This window comes from Puntigrus tetrazona, chromosome 13 (genome assembly GCF_018831695.1).
Source record: "Puntigrus tetrazona isolate hp1 chromosome 13, ASM1883169v1, whole genome shotgun sequence".
NCBI lineage: Eukaryota > Metazoa > Chordata > Actinopteri > Cypriniformes > Cyprinidae > Puntigrus > Puntigrus tetrazona.
In genome coordinates this window covers 7,477,342-7,501,730 of record NC_056711.1, presented here as the reverse complement: position 1 = coordinate 7,501,730, position 24,389 = coordinate 7,477,342, and the positions used below count along the sequence as shown (strand labels likewise).

Below are 24,389 nucleotides of genomic sequence, written 5' to 3'. Positions count from 1 at the left end.
TAAGAAAATCAATGACTACCAACAAGCAGCAGCTTCAGAGAAAACATCACAGCAAAAAGATCCTACACTCAACCTTTAAGCTGTCACCGTTGATTAAAGGATAGCTGAAGAGATATGAACACAAAAAAAATCTGGGAAAGATGGGAAGTAAACTAAGCACCTGCCTAATGAGAGAGAAAGGGAGCAATGACCAATATTTGAGGTAAGCAGAAGAAGAGAGTAAAATAGGACACGAAAACACCAGCCTGGATTCTTCAGTGTCTAATTAAAAATCTCAGTGGATGCAGGATGTGTTATCTTCTGCTTTGTTGAGCCAGTGCAATAATACGTGCGTATAGTTTTGTGTAGAGATTGATTTCTGTGACACCCTCTGAATCCTTCTATTAAATAACGCCATGAGCTCGGTCATAAATAGTCACGAAATTCAGATGCAACCAACGAACAGCATATAAGAAATAACTGACGTGCTCAGAAAGCACTGTGAATTTTTGGCTTATTAAAATTTCCGTCCAATGCCAATGATTTTCAGCACAGCTGAAGTGTCACTTCTGTTTCTCTGCGGTCTAATATAACATATCAATACATGACCTCCTGAGGCGAATGTCACCTGAAGGGGCAAGACCAGATGAAAAAGGCACCGTTCTCAGGCTAAGAGCTCATTAAAACATGTCAGATGTCACCATTAGTGCAGACGTCCTTTTGTGTCGCAAGACTGTGTGCAACGATATGCTTGGCATCGAGAAGGAAAATTACCTTTCAGTTCTCTTCCAGTGACATATTTTTATTATTGTAATGGGGTTTGTACAGATTTAATGGACTGAACCTACATATGATCTTTCAAATGTATGACAGTAAAAATACGAGTATGTGCTAAAATGTGACACGCTCTGTCAAAGCGAACTGTAAGTTGTAAGAGCCCATTTTTGACGAAGAAAACTGTCTGAAATCATGTAGCTGTCAATTCAGACATGAGCACTACATAACGTCTCTACACCCATCACAGCTCCTATTTACTACACAATTACAACACAAATGAGCATCAAATGGGATGTTCAAAGCCACTGGTAAAAAGATCACATCTCATCTAATCACACAAGCCATGTATCAAATGCAAAGAAGTCAATAAAGTAGCTTACACTGCATTGCACTGAAAGTCGCTCTATGTGCAAAGCTTTATGAAGTATCCTAGTTTCTACAAAAATATTAAGCAGCAGAACTATAGTAATAATAATAATAATAATAATAATAATAAATGTTTCTTGAGCATCAAATTAGCATATTAGAATGATTTCTAATCAGAATCAGACACAGACAATGACTGCTGAAAATTTTGTTTTGCCAGGAATAAATTACATTAAAATATATTAAAATAGAAAACTGTTACTTTTTACTTGTTACTAAATTGTAATAATATACTTTACTGTGAAATGTCTTTTGGTTGAAAAAACATCGTTTTTTTTTTTCCGTCCGAAATCAAAAAAACCAAAAAGTACGAAAATAGTTTTGAATCTTTAGAGGCCTAAAAACAAACAAACAAAAACAACAAGTTACAACAGCCGTCATTTCAAAGATTACATAAACAACATAATTATAACTTTAGGAGTCTCCTTTTTTTACTCAATGCATAAAAATGAAGGGGCGGGTCATAAACTGATAACAAAAATACATTGTTAAATTTAGATAGTAGACTATAAATCTGAAAACCGTCATGTCAGATGATTTACGTGAGTCGCAGTAGCCCATGGAATAAAAAAAAAAAGCCGATTTGGGGTAAGAATTGACAATGTTTCGCACTCATTCCCTCGCTGCATGACTGCCAGCCACCCTCCTCACTCTGCTGCCTGTCATTCCCATAACCCTTTTTGCGACAAGTCTTGCGCACATTGCTGACTGGCATATGGATTCCATGGTTACTGCATGTATTACACAGGCAGTGTGATTAGTTGCCATGCTGAGCAGACACCTCCGATTGGTCGCAGTGAACAAGATGTAGCTGGCCCATTGGTCAGAATCACAGCTAGAGTGATACGAACGCCAATTGGCTACTGCGGCTTTGTAGGGCTCTGTTACTGGTCGGAGGTGGTTCGGAGGAAGCTGCTGCTGTACAGAGGATGATATGAATACTTCAATAGGTGTGAGACACTAACAGGTCAGGATGCATCTTCATCCCTCAGTTCCTTCTCCTTGGCTGACAGAGAGACACAAAAGAGAGAAAGAGAGAGAAAGGAGGTGGGGGGGAGTGTGCATGGAGTGATGCGCTGCAATATTTATGAATGATTCAGTGTGGATCTAATTGGGAGGGGCACTGTCAAACACTCCAGCTACACACTAGCACACTTACTAAACACACAGCCATTGAAACACGCTTGTAGGAGGACACAAAATCTTGTATCTCCTTCATATAAACACACACACATAAGCACATAATAAAACCCTGCAGCTACCTCTGTCTGAGAGCGCCTGGCCTTGCAGAGATTATTATAAATTTACTGTGTCCTATTTTCCCTCCAGAAACTGTGGTCACAATGTCTGGAGGAAGGCTGTTCACTTTGAAAATTTTTCATTTTCTCCTAATTCTACCCCCACAGGTGTAACGTGAAAAGTGTCCTAGTAAATTTAGGCAAACTATGCAAGTCTAGGAGAAAAAAAAATGCCCCTCATATATCATAGAATTAGGTAATGTGATTTTTTTTTTTGGAAAAATTATATAGTCAATGCGACTAAAAAAATATAAATAAACGCATAAACAATATGGCTGTCTTAATTTCTTCATTTTTAATTTTATTTTGGTGAGGAAACCACAGGGAACCCACGAAGCCTCTCTTCTGTTGACAGCAGCCGATTTATAAGTGCTTGGCATTACAAGTTTGGAAAGACGGTTGGTGCATGCTGTGTTCCCAAATGCACATTTATACGTGACCCAAATCCGGCGCAAATAGAGTTCATGTGGAGCAGCATTTACTGTGTCAATCTGAGACGCTGAAAACGCTGGATCATTAGCTGCTCCCGTATAAATCAACACAGTGCCATGCTTATCTCTTAAATATCTAGTCCAGCGGGTGCCATCACTGCTTTTGTGTGGGGAATCGATTTTTCAAAAGGAAAACTTAACTAGATCTACCAAATAAAAATCGAAAAAAGCCACCAAAAAAACATTAATGTTCAAATACAATACTCTTTGATATTAACATTACATTGAAAACACCCAGAGAACAGCGATAGAACGTGAAAGCCATCGCTCCTTTTCATTGTTTGTGGCGATCTCACAAAGTTCTGTTCAAATCGATGACTCTCTTTACACTGCACGATCACTCACAACTATTCACATCGTGTGTACACTACATGCTATGATGAGAAGATTTGCAAGCCCGTATAACAAAACACTCTCCTTTAATCATGATTAAAAGATGTGCGATCTACCAACGCTGCCTTCGCGATCGACCTATTGGGCACCCCTCATTAAATCACAGCCTTTGCAATTTGATCATTTTGACGGATGACATATCAATTAAACGGATCTCTGTAACAGTTCCTGTTAAATGCAATTAAAACCGCAATCTACGGTCAGCCACAGTATTCGCACAGACAGCTTATATGAAAAGCGGGAAGCTGTGGCAGTAGCAGATGAATTGAGTTTACGTCATATTCAGCTTCGTAAGCATCTGTCAGTTTGTTGCACAAGAACATAGCTTACAGCTTAATTTATTTAGATGAAAACTCAAATAAGATTGGTTCTCACAGTCTGGAATGGTATAATTAACCATAATCAAACAATGTAAGGAAGGAAATTAGTCCACATCCTTCGTAATCTCTCACTATTCAGGGAAAAGGCACAGCCTTAGCTTTCTGAGAACGAATGCACCCTCCCATCAAAGGATTTGATGGAACTCACCTCTGAATAAAGCACTCAGTGCTGGCCAAGTATTTTTCCACAGCGCGGTTTCAAGTTCATTTATAAAATACAAAGACCTTTCAGAGCTGAATTCGCCATTGCTCACAATTCTAAGAAGATCACCAAATACACGAAAGAAAGCAGCATGCTGTTTGCCGCCCTGGGACTTAAGGTTTGATTTATTTATTTATTTATTTTTACTTTTTTATTGGTTTTGGAACTTATACTCGGAGATTTGAAAGCCACATGAAGGTACTGCTGACAGCACAGCTAATAATTATAGCATGAGGTGCTAGAAAGTAGTAATATAAATCAAGCTGACTCTCCCTTGACAGCATTTTAGTTTAATAACTACCTATGGACAAGATAGATGTATGAAAATGGCTAGTGTTGATTGGTGAGTCTCTATGAGGTCAAACGCAGGACGAATGGATGGTAGCGGAAACGATGCACATGGAAAACAGGCTGATATAGAAATGCTAATTTCCAGTTCTGTTGGGCTTAACTTTCAAGGACTTAACAGCGTTGAGGAGGACGATATGGACAGTAAATGCAAATATCTTTTAGTTTATTTGCATTAAACATTGTGTAGATGATGCTACATCACCAGGAACAATGAGCCAAAAATAAGCCCATGAGTGCCAGTTTAGAAATGTACAATATGTTGAGATGGGCCCATTTACACCTTTCACAAGAAAAATATAAAATTATGTAGAAGGCATTAGTATGCTGAAGTGAACATGATCTGATTCTAACTTGCTCACCTGACCAGTCCAAACTTAATGCAGTGACACAAAAGTGTTTTATGCTCAATGAATCTCTACATTTGGGCATGTTCCCCCTGCTGACTGCTGTGAATGCTGGGAGATTTGTGGGCTGTGGTTTCCAGCAGAGTGTGGGACAGGGTGTGATGAATATCAGCAAAAACAGCACAGAGCCTTAAAATTTATCAAAACCCTGCAGTGCCCAAGAGCTCATGGAAACGTTCTCCACATACACACCAAAAAATTCTGTAATGTTGGAATTGTACATGAATAATAGCATACGACAGCATAATATTATTAATAAATAACCATTCTAAAGTTTGGGGTAGGTAAGTTTTTGTTTTTTGTTTTTTTCATAAAAAGTATCTTATGTTTGATACTTAGCTGAATAATAGGAATATTTTTTTGAATTACCGAACAAAACACAAACTGCACTGGATGAAACTAAATTTGATCAAACTAAACTCAACTAAACAGTTGTGTATTATTCGTATTACATTACAGTATTATTATTTGCATATTTATTATTATGCATTCATTATTATGTAAATAGTAATGCTAATAAATAGCTACAAAATGTAAAATATACAGATGAACAAAGTTTGTTTAACCCACATTCGAGTCAAACTAAACGGAAAACATCTTTTAAAAATAAATACATAAATAATAAAATTGAAAAAAAGACAAATGTACAGAATCAAACTGGATTGCCTCACGTCAGATGTAATATAACTGAATCGAATAAACAGAAATGAACTGAAAATTGAGAACAGAGGAAAAGTGACAGCAAACAGGAGATTCAACTAAGTGAAAGAGAGACTGTGGGAGAAAGTTGAATCGCTCATCATAGTGCGCACTGGCCCTCCGTAGAGGTCGGCTACTACTAAAACTCTATGGACTCAGAAATGGCCCACCAAAATGCAAATGAGATCTTGCCTACTCTGTGCCACAATGCCATTCAGAGATGCCCTCATTTACACGCTGCCAGCGACATCGTTATGCTTCCTCAGTCGCTGTGTTCTGGAAAGCAACGCGCGCAACTGAGGGCAGAAAATGTTAGCAGTGAGATGTACTTGAAATCTCATGTTTTCATTCTTGGTGTTGTGGGACTAAGCTGATCAGGGATGATTAGATGCCCTACTTACGCTCTCTTGGCGCTGCTCAAGACCAACCCTCTCCAAACAAGTCTGGTTAAAATATATAGACCGGGAGGAAGGGAGTAAGAATGAGATAAAGGAAGAGTGGAAAAGGATGCTTGGCATTTGGCCAGCCACGATGGCACCTATCTGTGGGGAACACCATGGAAACCGAGCGAGGGAACAGGCGCTAAGCCTCTTAGCCTAGATTTACATGACGTTCAGCGTGGCCCTGTGAACATGTGCCCACCTCCCTGGCACCCTGACATGCTCCGTTGAGGAAGATAAGGCTGGAATTAGATAGCAGTGATACCTATGATAAGTGTAAAACCAGAGACTGAGATATGAGTAGCGAGGGCTTTAGGTAAGAAGCTAATCAAGCCAAAGTGGTGGTTCCAGCACATTGTAGCTCTGCTGCGCGTGAAAAGAAAGGATGTACAGACTTATCTCACTGGACGCATGCGCTCATTCCTTTCTGTAGCGTTTGTTCAATCAGATTTCCGTCAGCCCGTCACTGTAAATAACACACATTCATTCTACTACAAGTGGATACTGATAACGGCTTTGTAATTTGTTTAAAGGGCAACGGAGACGGACAGAACCTGCCATTCCTGTCATGCACGCCACGGAGCCTTTTCTAGAAAGAGCTGTGACTGACATTTCTCTCGTCGTGCTACATCTGCTAATAACCGGCGTCTCCTGACCCATGACCTCTCCCCAGGCACTCATAATAGAACAGGGCGATGCGAGGTCAAAGGCCAGCCGATGGGAATCTCTTCCTTACAGCATGTAAAGGAGAGGCTGAGAGTAACAATGAAGCTGAGGCAACCATTCTGGTTTTAGTATCCAATCTACGCCGCTCAGAAAAGACTAGTGCGCTTGCGATCGTATTAAAAAGAGCTTTTTATTTAATGTTCCCTGTGATTCTCGGCTTAAATGTAGGCAGATAGTAAAACAAGACAACAGCGCTATAAAACTACAGCGCTATAAACAGCCCCAGGAAAAAAACTGCAGCATTTGCCTCATGAAAAATGTAGATGTGTCAGTTCAAAATAAATAAAATAAGAAAAATCTAACAAAAAGCCTGTCTAGCACTATTACACGAAAATATAAAACTTAAAAAAAAATTATTTAATATTGCGTAATATAATAAAAGCAGAACAAAATAATAAATATTGCTATTAATCATGTTGACTGATGTGTATGTAACAAAAGATGAAGATGAAATAATAAATTAAATAAGCAAATACATAAAAATATACTATACTTTTAAGTCATTCTGCCTTAAAAGTATAGTATTTGTGAAAAATCTTCACCAGTGGTATCTTCATCAACAATGTAATAGTCATTTCAATAACTACAATTAAATGACAGCCATAGAAAAAAAAAATAACCCAAAGACAACTGCAAGAACACAGGTACAATAATTCCTCTTGAAGCCAAAAGTGTTGTGGAGGTTTTTGTTCTTCAGTTTGCAATTTCCCCGCTCTGCTCGGAGGAATACTGCGTTCAAGGACGACTGGAGACGAGAAACTCATCAGAAATGTTTCCTTTTCTCTTCCATCCCTTGTCTCTTTGTCGCATTTGTAAGTCAAGCACCACTTGCACACGGCAATGATTAACAATTATGGCCATTAGAGAGTTGCATAAGGTTTATAGTGAAGGGGCTAATCTAAACAATTGTAATCAAAATATCAAATGTTTGTCAGAGGATGTATATCAGAAACGCATCTGGATTCAGACTGAAATGACAAAATACTTGTTTAATGCAGGAGCTGTTATCGGTAAACATGAAAAAAAAATCTATTATCAAAGATTATAAGGGGACTTAATCTATGAGGGGATATGATCACAGAATTATTAGTCGACAGCATCTTTCTTTAGTCTCAAGGGAAACTCAAGGTGTGCTGATTCTGATAATTAATGTATAAACAATAAACAATTTATTTAATGCATGCTGAAAACATCTGCTGAAAATTCAGAAAATCTCTGTAAGAATATTGCTGGTCTAACATGTAACATTTTTAGCTTGTTTTTTTGACTCTACAGTGCTTATGAAATCATTAATGTCACAATGTTATTAAAGTTTCAACGAAAGTTATAACAACGTGTGGCAACGGAACCTAGCTCTGGATTGATCAATGCAAATTACATTCATATCTCTTAACCTCATGAGCCTCATTCAGAAGCTCAGAACCTCAGCTTTCTTTTAGCATGAATCACTTTTGCATTTATGTTACATAAAGTAACCTAATAAGGTCTGAATTTGCAACGCACGCACTATAGATCAGCACGGACGTTTTTCGTTGTCCTGTGAGGAGGGGTATCCACCAAAATGTGTTCCGACACATATTAAGCCCTGATAATAATATTCATATTCATATCGCTTAAACTTACCAAACACAAATGAGTCACATACAGAATTGAAAGCTCTCATTCCCCCCAATGATTATCATTATGCAGTTTGTTTCATTGATCTAACACATTAAAGATAATAATTATCAAAAGTATCACTATGACTGAAGCTAGCTCTGAAAACAAGGTAACATTTATGTCACATTCTTGCTCTGATTACCATTTCCTTGTGCAGCAGGGTTCAAGGGGGTGAAGGATGACTTAAGTTTCTAAATACTGCACATTTATACCTAAAGTATTAAACAATAACACAAACCTGAACTCACACCTGCTGCACAAATTATTAATTAGCTTTGATTATTTATTTTCCCAGGAGCTTGTCAGCTTGTGACTGACTAATCTATGCTAATGTGTTTCTATAATTGACGGCATGGGATGATACCGCCCCTCTGGAGGGCTTTGAATGTGTGTGCGTGTGTGTGTGTATGTGTGTGTGTTTACATGTTTTCTACTTTTGTTAACATGAGAGATGAAGTTGCTCATCATACAAGGCTGCCAAACAAATCCCTCTCTTTTCACTACAGGCTAACCTAACCCAGGAGCATTTTAACTGCATAACGGTTATGATGGGAAGATTTAAGATGTGAACTATTACAACTGACTGAAAGAGCTGCAGTAAAAGGGCATGGCATCATCAAGCAGTATGACACTGTGACAGCCCTGTCCCTGCAGAGAAAGACTATCACAAAGAAGCACTACAGTCAGCGCGGGGCACACGAGTGTCTATGTCTCCATGTACGAAAGTGGCCTTCTTTTGTATCCCACAGTTTACACACAGTTATATGCAGCTCTGCTTTGAACATGAAAGCATGATTTTGGGTCTGAGAGAGTCGCTGCCATTCACTGTTTTTCCATGCAATTTAACAAACCCCTGCCTTATGACTGACAGACTAGAGAGGAAGGGGAGGATGGAGCCTTGTAAAGAAGCTATAAATGAACAGAGACCTTCACTATAAGCACCACAAGGCAATGCAATATAATTAAATGTATTAATGGCACTTTTTTTTTTGAGAGATCAACTAAATTTAATCACGTTTATGCCTAAGCAAGAATATACTAGTTCGATAAATAATATTACTACTAAAAATGAAAATGCCCATACGCACATCGCAAAATTGTATGTTATCATCCATTAAAAAAGCAAAACACATAATTATTATACACACGATTTTAGATAAATATGTGTACAACCATTAAAAAAAAAATCTATTATATTCAGCAAGGATTTATTGAATTGGTTTACAATATTACAAAACATTTCTATTTAAAATAAATACAATTTTCAACATAGATTTTCAAGGAAAGCCATCCAAATCAGCATGTTAGAATGATTTCTGAATGATGACTAAGCTTTCTCCACACAGGAATGAAATATATGACACTATAAAATATATTAAAACAGGTAAAAATATTAAATCGTAATGATATTTCACAATGGTATGCATTATAGATGGTATGCCTTGAGACTAAGCATTAAAAAAACATATTAAATAAAATAAAATATAATTAAAAAGTAGCAGTTTATCCATAAACTCTTTTTATTTCATTATTATCGTTAAAGTTTTCTGTTCAGAAAGTTACAGTGCGCTTCCATAGCACAACGAACCATTAATAAAAAGATTAGGAAAACCTCATCCTATTATCTTTTTTGAAATGATATGTATATTATGCTACTATAAGATGCGCTGTTGTTCTGCAAGGGCATTCAATCAAACTAAACGTGCATGAAACATGAGCAATGATGATTGATTTTGTCATTCACCATTACAAGGCTCCAGTAAAGGCAGCTTCTCATGTGTCATTTATCTTGTTTATCTTTTCTCTCACACACGCGGCACAGGGATCTGAACATTGCAGGTACTCAAAGCACTTATCAACTCATCTCGTGAACTTATTGCTCCCATTTAGTGTGGTTTTCATGAGATGAGCTTTACACTCTACGCACACAAACACATATGGACATTTTGCATGCTCGCTGTCTGTCTGGCAAAGAAACTAATGCATTCATTAATCCTTCATAAGTGTTTGCTTATGTACACACACACAGTTACACAACGCACCACTAGTGTGTCTCTCTCTCTCGTTTACAAACTGCAGCCATCTGTATAGAGATTATTACCAACAATTCACACAGAAAAACTTTTTTTTTTTATCTATCCTTCCACTCCACTTTCCCATCTGCCACCCCACGAAGGCCACCTGTGGCCACAGAGAGCATGATGAACAGACAATGCCCTTCACTAACAGCAATCGCACACGAATATGCCTTCAAACTCATTACACTCAGATTCATTAGTTCTAAGCGGGGCGATTTTGTTGCCTTTTTTAAACTCGTTTAACGATTATGTAACAAGCCAAAATGTCAGGCTGATATGGTATTATGCAAATCCGCTGTGGTTTTGGCCTCATGCATATTTATAACATCTCCTCTTCTTCGGCTAATCACAGGCTTGGATAAAGGTCAGGGGGAGGGGTCGCCAAACAGCTGGTGTTTGGGGTGGCCGTCCAAAACAAATACCGATATCCACACGCGGCCGAAGTGGTAAAAGGTGGGTGGCAGCGCCGCCGGCTAAAATACATAGATTACACAACAGGTAGCGCTACACTATTCAGTCGAAACCCTGCAGAAAACGCCTTCGGAGGAGTTCAGAGAAAGCGCTGCCCATTTGATTCTGTCAGCATTAAGGCTGGAGCCTGCTTATTCCCCCATTTCCTGCTCTGCCCTGGTATCGCATTTCACCACCATTACCGGCAAAGGCCGGCCATCTGAGAGATCTGTCGTCCTCTTCCACCATCCATCACTCCGTGGCCCCTGGTCGTACACTCCATCACAAGAAAAACAAACACACAAGAGCACACACATACGCCGACTAACAGAGCAAACTGCAAAAGGCAAGGCCGAAATATCTGACAAACGCAAACAACTTTCTACAACCTGCTTAGAGGCTGTCTATCCATGACCGTCTGGTATACTGTGACAGACAGGTTCATCTCTCTGATTGGGCCTATATCGAGCGGTTGTTGCCCCGGCAGATACGTTCGACAGCGATTAGCCGAGAATCTTGTAGCACAAGGATTACTGTCCATCAAGATGCGTGGAAAATATTTCCAAAACAGCCCGGAAGAGAGCACAGCTTTAAGTGTCGCTAAAATATACCACATTAAAGCGCATACAGACCAAAGGCTGTCATGTTTGATGTCGCTGTAGTAGTAAGATAAGGTGTTTTCATCATATAATGCTTTGCGCGCATCCTGCTGAGATCAAAGTTGCTCATGTGATGGACACGCCATACACACACAGTGGACTTTGAAGAGGGTTATGCAAGAGACATGTCGGACACTCCTGGCCGTCTATATGTGTATCATCGGGTGGTGAAAAGAAATGTGCATTAATGTGTTTTAATTCACTCTAAACATACTTTTCTAACTCCTGTCAGGGGGGACCGATAACTGGCAGGCTGCTGGCTGAATAAAGGACCGTATATCACCCTCTCAGTAACCCCAAAATAATTTGATTCAGGTATCCGAGCACTGCACCTCCGTCTGAGAGCCTTCCTCTCCTTAAAGGTTAATAATTGTTTGGATCTGGACGCCTGAGGGTGTCTAACACTAATGAGGGTGAGAAAAGTTCAAACAGCTCAGAGAAGTTACCAAAAAAGTTAAGCAAAAGAAAGACAGAAAACATAAATCAGTCCTCATATAAAGACAAAAGCTGCAATAAATCGTTACAAGTAGAAAGTAGCCGTTCTCTTCAAAAGCAGAACCTGGTTTTGCCGAGTGTGACATGTTCCTGGATCAACATCTGTGTTGACCTGGAACAACATTGCGATTAGCCAACACTTAGCCATCAGTGTTTGGTGCTTGTACATCAGAGTCATTCATCTATCATCTATTATAGAAATTACTCATGGGTACAGTTAGGTTTAGGTGTAGAAATATGGTCAAGATTACATTTTTTAATTCATATGTAGTGAACACATCTAACTCAACCAAAACAGGATGTGCGCACATGCACACAGTGAAAGGTCAGAGCACAGTCGCATCCATAATAAAAGTCAGCTAAAATTAAACACACTCCTATAATTCAGAATTTGAACCAGACAACAAAACTGTAGAAACAAAACAAGAATGTATGAAAATGTTTTGTTGTTGTTGACCATAGATACCATACAAAGCACATGCATTTTTATCTATTAAAAGGGTTATGAACTCACTTATTATTTGACATTCTGATATCCACTTACGATGTAAACAATATTTTTACATAAAAAAAACAAAAACATCAAAAATACTAAGCTATTTTCTTTTATCACTATTTTCCGACCGCCCTCATTGGAGATCTCTGTTTGAATAGGATTTTTGGACTGTATAGTTGGAAGTAATTACCCCATACTTGCGTATGTTAGACAGCCAATGTCCTTTCTAGATGCATGCACAGCATCATCTTTTAGTTTCGATTTTTCTAAAAATTCTGTTTAATCGTGCCTTGTTTATCAAACAAGAAACCAACCGTAAAATGAAGTGAAAAAAGGACCAGGTCAAAATAGCTAAAAATACAGTTCACACAGTTAGCTCTTGTCATTTACCTACTATGTGCGTGAATCGGTGGGTGGGGTGATCAGTCAGTGGGGTTTTTAAAACAACGTTGCCCCAAAGGAAAGTCATACAGCTCTGGAATGAGGGTAAACAAATAAATGACATGTTTAATTTTCTAGGTGGACTAACCCATTAAAGAGCATTTGTTGAGGTATTAAATAACACTTGGACTTTTAGCTCCCAAACAGAAAGTGGTTTAGAGAAATGCATTATTGAATTGATAAGATAAAGGAGCAGCAAAGTAGCAAAAGAGATATTTCAAAACCTGGGTCTTGTCTCAGAATGAGAAATGGAGTGAGACAGCATCTGTCTCCAGTCGGGTGGGTGCTGGTCCTCATCATACGCCTGCACATTGGCATGTGCCATAGGAGCTCACTGTGCAGATTGCTGGAATTTGTCTCCATAAATAAAAGATTATGTCTCTAATCTGTAATAACTCTCTCTTCATATTTATTTCTATCACTCCCTCTCTCGCTTCAGCAAAATGTCCCAGGTCTCCTCGCTGTCACTGAGATAGATACCAGACACATAAACGCTACTTTTCCAAGAGGGCCACCACTTCTTTATTTCAGTCAGTGAAAAGACCACTGATCCAACTGCCAAGGATGTAGTGAACTGCTTTCCTGTGGAGAAAGAGAGCAAAAGACAACTCTTCCAACACTTTGAAATGACAGGACTCAAAGCATGAATGGTGAGCTTTAAAACAGAGCATTTTCTTTTACTAATGTACTATTCGCTGTCTTGCCGAGGCACCCTGTTGTTTAAAACGCTTCCTTTTCCCGTAGAACATGTATCCCATATCTTCTGGCATATCCAGTAATTGTCAACGACTGTAAATGTATTATTATTATTATTATTAGAATTGTATTGATATTTGGAAGGGAAAATTTAAATGGCAAATGATCAGACACTGCTATTTTACCTCATTCACTCGACAATTACTATTATGATCTTATCTTTCACACAGAAACTCTTCGGTTCTCTGCACTGAATCTTAACTTCTCTGTCTGTCACGCGTTCCAATCGCTCTCTCAATTACTCATTTAACACAAAGCCAAATACAGTCACTTCGATATATATATATATATATCGCCACTCTGTCACTCAGGAAATGACAGCTAGTCAGACGCAAATGAACTTCATTCTGAACCAGCGTCTCTCAAGGTTCCTCTGCTACTGTCAATCATCTCATTCACGCTGCCTCCATTTTGTGTCGTATCAGAGAAATCCTGTCTAAGCATGAGCTTTCACCGATGATGCTGTGAATTTCTGATCTTTCCCAAATGGAGCAGAAATTGAGTGGAAGGTGCAGTTCATCCCTAACTTGACACTGTTATCATTACCCTTTTTGCTGTCCTCGCAGAGCTTGAATGACAGATAGAACGATGCTACTTTCTGTGGTTGCACTATTAATTATTTACAGAAAAAGTGTGTTTCTGAGCTTAAAGCTGTAGAATATTTCATGTATAATTTAAGACGTTGTCCTACATGGAGGGATAGGAGATCATATAGGCCACTAAGAAGGTCTTGAGGGGCTCATCGTACGCAAACCATTCACCCGTCAGCATAAGAAAGCAGCAGAGTAGGTGGACAGGCCTACTTTGTGCTAATGTAGTGAGACAGTGGGATCTAGTTTTATGGTTTTATAAAACGGTATTACTGTTAGGCTGATGATCCCCAAAGTATTCCACTAAAGAAATCGGACAAGGTCGGTTAAAGAGAGCTCATGCCACTGAGAACATTTTCCAGTCATTGGCACCAAATCTGTGCGCACAGAATTCAGAGGATTGAGACCAGATACATGAGAATAATGTTTTCTGAGAATATGTAACTGTATAAGAAGTTTTCCTTCTTCAATGACTTATTTTCTCTAGATTTAAACCTAAATCTCTGGGGGTTTTTTATGGTTTACTGTTATTATTTTTATTAGAACAAATATCTGTAATAATAGAGTAAATACAGCTGGACTGGTGCACTACTATATACTATGTATAGTGGTGATTATTCCCAAACAATTGCATCCGAAATAAACTATTTTGTTTACATAATATATGTGTGTGTACTTTGTATATATACTAGGTATATATGAATAAACACATACAGTATATATTTTGAAAATATTTACATGTATTTACATGTCTGTATTTGTATTCATATAATTTATTTTAGATTTAAATATATGTATTTATATATAATTTTTTTTTTTTTTTTGGACGCAATTGCGATATAATGTATATATATAATTAATATATATATATATATATATATATATATATATATATATATATATATATATACTGTATATATATATACACACACACACAAATTAAAGGTATATGTTTTATTTTTTTATTAAACCTCCTTGCTTATTCCTATCTCCCTCTGTGTAAGGAATCAGCATTTGATTGAGGTAAAGAATAAACAATTGTTTGGTTTGGAGCGGACACTTCCAATTTAAAACCTAACTGACATTTTAAAATGATGTACATTAAATTCTACATTATGCATATTAGATCTCATCACCACAGCAGTCATTTATGATTCTGACTCACGTCTACAGTATGTGCGGAGTCAGAGGCGGGAGGCAGAAGCTCAGTGGGAAACCATCAGTAACATTTGACAGGTGGCTGAAACGAGAGAGAGGCAGCACTAGGACTGACGTGTTCACCCCTGCAGATGCCAGCCAGATCTGATCGGGAAGACGACACATATGGCCTCTAACGGTCCGCATCCGTGCTGACCGCTCCCTCGAACATACTCAGACACTCACCGTGGGAGCGCTGACCGCACAGCCTCGCAAAACGCTCGCTCCATTTCATCCATTCATCAACCTCGGTATGACAAGAAAATGTGTGTGTGTTTGTGGGGGCATGTGTGACCCCTCTTTAATCTGCCATCTGAGCTGAGAGTGTGTTGGCTGGATGCTGTCACGGTGTGTGAAGCCATGTCCTGAGGTGCAGTGTCCCTGTGACAGATCTGCCTCGATAACCGCAAGGGGATAAGGAGAAAGCAAAAGAGAAAAAGGCGAGGGAGAGAGAACTAAATGGAGAGCACATGGAGCACATTAGCCACCAACCATCATTCTAAAGGAGAGATAGAATGGGAGAGAGCTAGGGTAAGCAAAAAGAGATTGCTCTAAGCAGCCTAAATGAGTTCAGGCATAAGGGATCATGTCATGGCTGCAGGATCGTTCCCTCAGGGCTACGAGAAAGACTTCCCATAATGCAGCTGCACTGTTCAGACAGCTCTGATACACGCGCAGCCTTTATTCTTGTTTAGTCAAACTAGAGTGGGAGAAACCAAATCTCTACTTTGACATATTTAGTCAAACTACATCTGTCAAACTAGTGTGGGAGAGCAAATCATGTATAGCAGGCATTAAGGTATTCCAAGTAAGAATGGCGACACCACTGCTTCATTGAAAAAGAGGAAATCTACAAGACTCAAAATGGAGCTGGCAAGAAAACATCCTAAAACAAAGCCTAGCCAATTTCACGGCGCTATTATTCTACCAAATTCAGGGCTGAAATTGAATTATTATGAAATTGTTTATGACATCCAGTGCGCTCACAGAGGACGGGGCTCTGCGGCTCCTCAAAACAAGCCCAGGAACAGAGGAAAGTGCTGTGCATGAGCAATCAGACCTGTGACACTAAAACTGATACCAGTCAAAGTGCTGAGAGTCACAAGTCTCGTAGACAATCACACGTGAATCAATACCTCATAACAGACTCTGGGTGTGTGATGCACTCTTTTATCCCTTAGGTAGCGCTGAAAGGGGACAATGCAGACCAGCCACAAACACACACAAACATACACAGCAAATGACTGAAATAGATATGCAGAGGAGTTATTTTATGGGCCACTGCAGAAGAGAAGCCTTGCTAAGTGTGCAAATCACCTTCTTTAAAGTTAAAGGTAATTCCAAGGGCTATTTAATTTGCGGACATGGTTTACAGTGATGCTTTGAATAAATTGGTACGGCTAGAACAATACTTGCCAACAGGCCATCTTTATTTAATTATCCTTTGATCTGGTATTACAGTCACCTGTGCATCATCTTATACTGCATGCAGTTGCTGACAAATTAATGCCCCTGTATGGCCTTATATTGTCTTAAATTTCAATTTTGAATACTGTTTTTTTTTTAGCATAGTTATTTAGCATTAATGTGCATTCTCTGCCACCTCTGAAGAGTCTGTGTATATAATAAGCGCCATTACAGATGCAGCTTCTGAAAACAATGTTATTGCCACGTTGTAGCCTTAGAAGTTCGCGTGTAATAAATATAGCCTTGATTAAAGATTATTTTTGTAGTACTGCTTTTCTCATTTAATACAATAATTGTATCTTTTGGGGGTAATTTATAAGACAAAATTATCATGCTACTAATGATAAATATAAATCGAGACCCCTATTTCATTTACTTCCATGTCTTGCTTTAAATGTACTATATTATTACGGTGGAGAGTTAGCTAAACATCTTCCTACAGCGTTCTTTCGTGTTGGCAGGGATATTTCAATGGGCTTTAAGCTGCAACGGTAATAAGCAGGATTCACAGTGGGGTTGTGTTCCTTTATGCTGGGCTGTATTTTTGGGCTGAGAGAAAACATTGTTCCTGAACTCTGATTGGCTGAGCTTCAACAGAATGGTTTGTTGAGGGTTACGGTCCTCATTTGTCATGCCAGTCAGCTCTATTTAAAGTCACAATGTGGTATTAGGCTGAAAAGCCTGAACACCATCAAGTGACCAAGGCAACCCGCCAAAGCAACTTGATATTTGTTTGTCCACAGATATTAAAGGTTTTGAAGTAGGCCCGCAAAAGCACAGGATACAGTGAGACAAAAGAGTATAAAGAAAAGGAAAGCAGCAGAAAAAAAAGCAACGGACAAAACAAATGACATTATACATAATTAATACAACATCAAAAAAATATATACATCTAAATTCTTAACAGAACACGAAATTACTTGACAAGCAAATTATGACAGATAACTTGGTTTCAGAGTGTGCATAATATTAGTATTTTAAACTGATTAAGATGATGAGCGCGGAAAAGAGTAAGTAATGTTGCAATGTGAAGCATGCACACAAAAAATAGCATCAGTCTGTGTCAGAAAGCATCATTAAGACTTAATGCAGCTATTAGTTAATTGAATTCAATGTCATAAACAAGTATCTCTATCTTCGCAGAATCAATGAAAGATCTATTTTCAAACAGCGCTTATAATGATCCTCTATGTGACTGATCTAGACGTCCGATGCCTTTGACAGAAACGAAACTTGTGGTAATGAAGACGAAGCTTCCTCCTTTAACATTTGCCTCCAGCATAGCTGATGAACAACTTATTGTTTTCTTAAACATCCAAAGCATCTTTTATCATCAACGGTTTAAGCCTTTCTCCTCTGTGGTGTATTTGTTACCCCAGAAAGGTGGCAGATTTAAGATTCAAGATTGCACTATTTGGTGCACTTCCCAAATACGCATTGAGGATTTTATAATCGTTACTGGTATTTTCTAAAAGTCATCCCTCATGCAAAGACATACACAAATTATGATTACTGGACAGATTAATGATTAACAAACTTATTTTTGCATATATGTAAAATACATTTTGGTCATTTTAGCACCCCTCAGTGGACATTTCACATTTCACTGATTACTATAACTGTGTGAACTTTCTGCTTAATATCATCACTTTATTTATCAGAATATTTGCAAGTGCATGTCAACTTGTTCTACTAATCCGAAACCTATCCTAACAGTCTACTCTGAGAGTTAGTAGACAAGTAGTTGCAATTTAATGAGAATTAGGAGACATTTAGTTGACGTGTAGCGACAAAGTTACTAAACTTTCTAAAGTGGACTATCAAAATAAAGTGTCTTTATCTTCATAGAAGTCATACAATGATATGAGTGTAAGCAGTTTAAGTATTATATTAAATCATCATATTATACTAGGGAGAAAATAATGCAAATTATATATGGGTTGACTATAAGTAACATTTCCCCCTGCAGAGATTCCAATCCTGGCACATTCCACACATTAATATGCTGAATCCAGTCACCACTGTCTGCTTTCATCGTCCTCTCCTCCACCTCTATTTATAAAACTCTGCACATTTCTCATCCCTTTCCCTGATAATTTTTCAGCACACCCTTGTCAATTATTCACATGCTCTTCTACATATTGAACATGTTTCTCTTTCTAAGCATTAATATTTAAGGCTTCAACTCTCCTCTAGGAGATCTTAAAAAGATAAATCAAAGTGGCATTTTTTTTAAATAGTCTCATAGTGAAATTAAGCTCTAATGGCACTGGAAGGCAGCGCTTTTATGGCTTTCTATTAAAACAGGAAATAGACAGACGAGACGAGGCAAATAAATCACCATCTTAAAACATTCTTAACGATTTCAGGTCATTTAACAATGATTTAATGTCAGAATCATCAAATAATTCCAATCTCAATTGTATTTCAAGAGCAAACAGCGGTACAGTGCAGTGAATGCCCCATATAGTGTGGTACTGTAGATGACACAAACTAATCCTCCCAATCAGTCTGATGTTACAAAACAAAGGAAGAATCAATGGTCATTAAATGGCAGTCAGCTGGAACCAGGAATCGTGTCAGGCGGTTTCAACCAAAGCTGTTTTCACTTAATGCTACAATTGATTCTGCAACTTTATAATCGATCACATTGAGATATGGCTTTTATACGATCATTTCATCGCAAGGTGCCCCCAGCAACCCTAATTAGCTTTGGTCTTATATGAGCTGCAGTACTAACAGATCCACGGCAGCAGCGTTGGACCTTCCACTTCATCATCTAAAAATAACTAACTAAAGTGCAAAAAGGAAAACAAAATTACCAGCCACTCAGTTCACCATAGCCAATCTTGTAGAATAATATTCTATGAAAACAAAATGGCCTCTTTACCTGGAAAGTTTTTAAAGAAAGCTCTGTTTCTAGGCTTAATATCAAATGTGGTTAACACTAATGGGTTTTAAGTCGAGCCACAGCTGTGGGCTCTCAAATGCATTTGGATTGCAAATGGTTTAGTTATCTTTTTCTCTGTGCTATTGATAAAGATAGGCAATTGTTGCTTGGAGACATAAAGGATTAAGATATCCTCTAGCAGACAATTGCAAAGGTAATGAATTATTGTACAACCAAAGTATTCGATAAGGGCTTGTTCAAAGCCTTACGACACCTCATGAAACTCATTGGTTCATTTTTATTACTGAGAGTTGAGGGAGGTCTACGTTTCTATGAACAGAGACTCTTTGTGCTTGTAAAAACGGTCAACAGTAAGGATTTTTAAGCAACATTATTATATTTGCAAGATTTTAATAATTATGCAAGCAAATTATAATTATACAAATTATAATACTGCCTAACTACTGGAAAGTTATTGGAAATAAGAAATTTTAATTAGTACATTTGTGTTTTAATGCAGTTTTCTTTCTAAATGATGATTCTTACAATTATGACAAAACCTCATAACCTCATAAACCTACATTGTTTCTCATTTTTACCCATGCTATTTGTGGGCCATCCTTGTTGAGCCCTGAAAACGGACAATAACTGTGAAAAAATTTAGCTTTTCTAATTTGAAAACACAGAAAAAGTCAGGTAAATTATTTTTATTGTAAAATCTCTGTATTCTAAAATTTCTTATGAAACTCACACAGAATAAAACAGAGCAGGTTTTCCAAAATCATTACAAGGTAAGTTTCCTAAAGACTAATAGTAGATGTAACAGTAGCAGCTTCCATGAATGAAGGTAACTTAATCTGGATTAAACATGGAGAGTAAAATAATCTCATAAAGTAGTGAGGCATGACAACCTCTTACTACCTGACACTATGATGCAACATCATCGTCTGAATTCAAAGATAGGGCCCTTCAAAATTGCACAATACTCACAGCTCTAGCTAATAAACACTACTACTAAGAGTCACCGTAATCCTTATTTCAAGTATTCAGACATAATTCCAAACTTCATAAATGTCACTGTGCACAGGCTGTCCAAATGAATGTGATTATTAATTGTGAACACATATCTGTCCTAGCATTCTGACGACTACAGTAAAGGCATTATAATTCCAAAGCAGAATCCCATATGGACAACATACCTTGGCATCAGGTAATACTATGAGCAGGTGCAAGCAATCAGGCATGATGACGCATTAATCAATTTATGCATGCACAGACAATTAAAATGCCATTGAAGTTACACTGGGGTGTACCATTAGCACAAGCAATACCATTTTATTTTAAATTAACAGCAAAATGTGTAATTTGCCATTTACATAAATCTATGGAAAGTATGACACCAATATTGGACACATCACTTGAAGCTATTCCAGTAACCCAATATGAAAAGAGAATCAGCAAATGCAGAGCTAAAGGAGACATCTTCTGATGTTCACTAAATGACATCCTGATATATCCTGATAATAATACACAAAATAAGAAAAGGTAAAGCTTTATACACTATTGCACCTATGAAATTCTCTTTATATTTCTTGATTCACTCCATCATATTTTGAAACACAGGGAGTGGTCAGAGTCACTGTTTGTCATTAGTGCATCTGCCGCTCCCTGGCGACATGATAGACAGGACTACACACAGCCACGATGTCATGATTTGCACTAACACAGTATACACATGCTAAGAGTACCCTGCAAATCTACAAAGAAATAATAATACTAAAAACAATCTGATCACCAATAGCCCCCACCAGAAACAGATCTGCATATCTCTTGCCAATACCAACACTAGCAAGAAACAATCAGAAAGTAGCAAACTTACGTGTCTTACGGCTGACGTGGGTTCGACCAGGCGTGGTCACGTGCCTCTCCGTGGATGACTGCTCCCTGGTCCACATTTGGGTGGAGTCGTTTAGAACGGCAGGGTTGGAGGGAGAGGGGCTGGAGGTGGACGTATGGACAGTAGACGTTGTGGTAGAGGCCACGGTGGTCGTAAAGGTGGGATTACGTGTGACAAAGCGTGTAGAGGGGCTCTTCTGCGTCACCTGGCTGCCGGATGCACCACCACCCCTAGGGGGAACATTCGGAGGAGTTCCCGTTCGAGTCCTGCTCCGCACCACAGTGGTGACGGTGGGGCTGGCCGAGCTGACCCCTCCAATAGTGGTTGTGGTGGTGGTTTCAGATCCCTTCGGAAAAGTGCTAGGCTTGGACAGAAAGATGGGGTCCTGGCCAATTCCCTTGGCGTCCACCAAGTCAGTAGGCACGTAGTCCCGCACAGAACCCACTACAATCCATTTCAGCAGCATCAGACTGAGCCCTAGGCCTATGAAGCCAATGAGAAGTGGAACCACGCAGAGCCAAGTCTGTTGGCGGGGCCAAAGGGCACAGCTCCCACACCTTAAAATTCCACCACGAGCAGGGGCCTGGGCTTGTTCACGTCCACCGGAGCCACCTCTCCCATCGGGCTCCTCCAGTACCATAGCCCCTGAGTTGTTCACTGTTCCAGAGCTGTCACTCATCTCGCCTGTGGCACGGTAAGGGTTAACCCCACAGCCGGGCACTCGGCAGACATGGACAGCACAAGGCGAAACGCTGGCAGGCAATGCCAGACATTGGAAAAAAAAATTGGAAAGTAAAAACCGAAAGAACACAGAGATAGTTATGAACACATTAAAGCAGACAAATCACATCCACACACAACTAATACACATACACACACTCACAATCAGACAAGCGCATACACCCAATAGAATTCCGGAGGTAGAAATCTCAGCGATAGCAGAATCCGGTAAAAAGGACAGTCCTTTAGTCCAGTTCCACCAATACTTCCAGATGACTTCCAGCTCGTCGTAAGATCAATAAAATGGTACAAATGTTAAATAAAGGTGCTGAGCAAAGAAGGTGGAAGGAAAGGGAGGAGTGAAATCATCTGCATGTTGACTCCGAGCACCAGCCGTTGCAGCAGCACTCTCTGTCGTCAGATTATCAAATCCCTCTTTTTGCAGATGACACCACCATTAGATTTATCCTCAGATCCCGTACTTCCATTCATTGCAATATTTGAAGGTAGAGTTCAGTAAAAGTTAAAAACTGGCTCATATTTTTCCTCTCTGGCTCCCTCGTTCTTACCAATTCCTTTTTCAAGGTCTTAATCTGACTCACGGTCTTGTATTCGAGAGCTGAGTCAGCTATACATATCCCAGAAAGCTGGTTCCCTCACGAAGAAGGACTCGGCGTTGACCGTGAAGCAATATGTCCCTTTTTCCTCGACCAAAGCTCACTCTGATTTATAGCATCCTTAAGGGAGCAAGGGACCTGCAGCACAGATCCCGGTATGTGCAAGCTGAGCAGTAAACCCAGCAGAGGAGGCAGTGGCAGGTACAGAGTTGTCCAGGAAGAGATGGTGGAATTGTCAAATCCGTTAGCAGTACAAATCCTTTCAGAACAGCATCTGATGAGCAACCCACCGCCGTAGAGTAAGCCGTAGATATCGTGCAGAGCAGCGGGCGTACACTCAGCCTCTATCTACATTCCTCCACTGAGAGAGCGCAAGAGAGAATGAGAGAGAGAGAGAGAGACAGAGAGAGAGAGGGGGAGCGAAGCGGAAGGATAGAGGGGAGGAAGGGAGGGAGGAGTGAGCTTGTCGAAGACGGACGGAACGAGAAAACGAGGTGGGTTAAAAAAAGAGAGAAACAGCGTGCAGGTTTTCCATGAGACAACATTCATCCATTCCTCATTACTGTTGTGTTTGTTTTGCCTGTCTGTTGCTCTCTCCTAGGGCTGCCATTTCTAAAGCGTCCGGACTAGCGCGTGTTCCCGCTCTAATCTCCTGTGGGATTTTACAGCGGCTCAAGCCTACGACACTGCAGCCAGACACATACACAGACAGCCTTCTACTCTCCCCTACTGCTGATGCCAGGAAAGAGAGAGACAGACAGAGAAAAAAAGAGAGAGAGAGAGAGAGAGAGAGAGAGAGAGAGAGAGAGAGAGAGGAGGCACTGCACCTGCTCTCTTCACAAGAACATTCCCCACCCCTTTAGAGAGAGACAGTGAGAGAAAAAGAGAGAGAGAGAGAGGGAGGGAGGGAGAAACAAGGAGAGATAAGTACAAGTTGAGAAAGCATTCACAGCAGGATGAGATAGAAAACGAGAGAAGCAGAGGGCAAGAGAGAGAAAGACAAGATACGGGAAAGAAATAAAGAGATCCGTGTCAGTGCTCTGTGGTATTAGCAGAAAAAGAGATTACTGACTGCTGTAAACAAAGTGAGTCTCAGCATCTCTCTTTCAGGACTGTCAATCATGCAACCAGCCCCTCTTCACGTCTAAGGCTCGAAGTAAGAAACCTGAGCTAAATTAATGGATGGCACGAATTAGAAGTCGTGTGCAGTGTCTAATGGGTGATATTTTTTAAATCGACTGTTGTGCATCACAAAAGGGTTGTAATTAAAGGGAGTGGATAACACTTTCAACAGAGATGCTAGTTTGTTTCCTGCTGGTTCTAACTTTAAGGAGTATTTAAAATTTTCTTGTTTATTCTGTGCTGGATGATATGACAGCCCGTTTGGATTAATACTGACACCTAGAGGCAC

The 24,389-nt window shown here is 39.3% G+C and overlaps 1 protein-coding gene across 3 annotated transcripts in view; it reads right to left on the bottom strand.

Annotated features, from left to right (window-relative positions):
• The window catches only part of LOC122357079 (pro-neuregulin-3, membrane-bound isoform), a 243,779-nt gene extending 220,082 nt beyond the window's left edge, over positions 1-23,697 (bottom strand). For 2 of the 3 annotated variants that reach the window (XM_043256270.1, XM_043256272.1), the window contains exon 1: positions 21,624-23,697. In XM_043256270.1, coding sequence (XP_043112205.1) covers positions 21,624-22,320 — 697 coding nt within the window. In that variant the 5' untranslated portion in view covers positions 22,321-23,697. The remainder of the gene's footprint in view (positions 1-21,623) is intronic. The other variant, XM_043256271.1, reaches the window with a different exon arrangement.
• Positions 23,698-24,389: the final 692 nt, after the last annotated feature.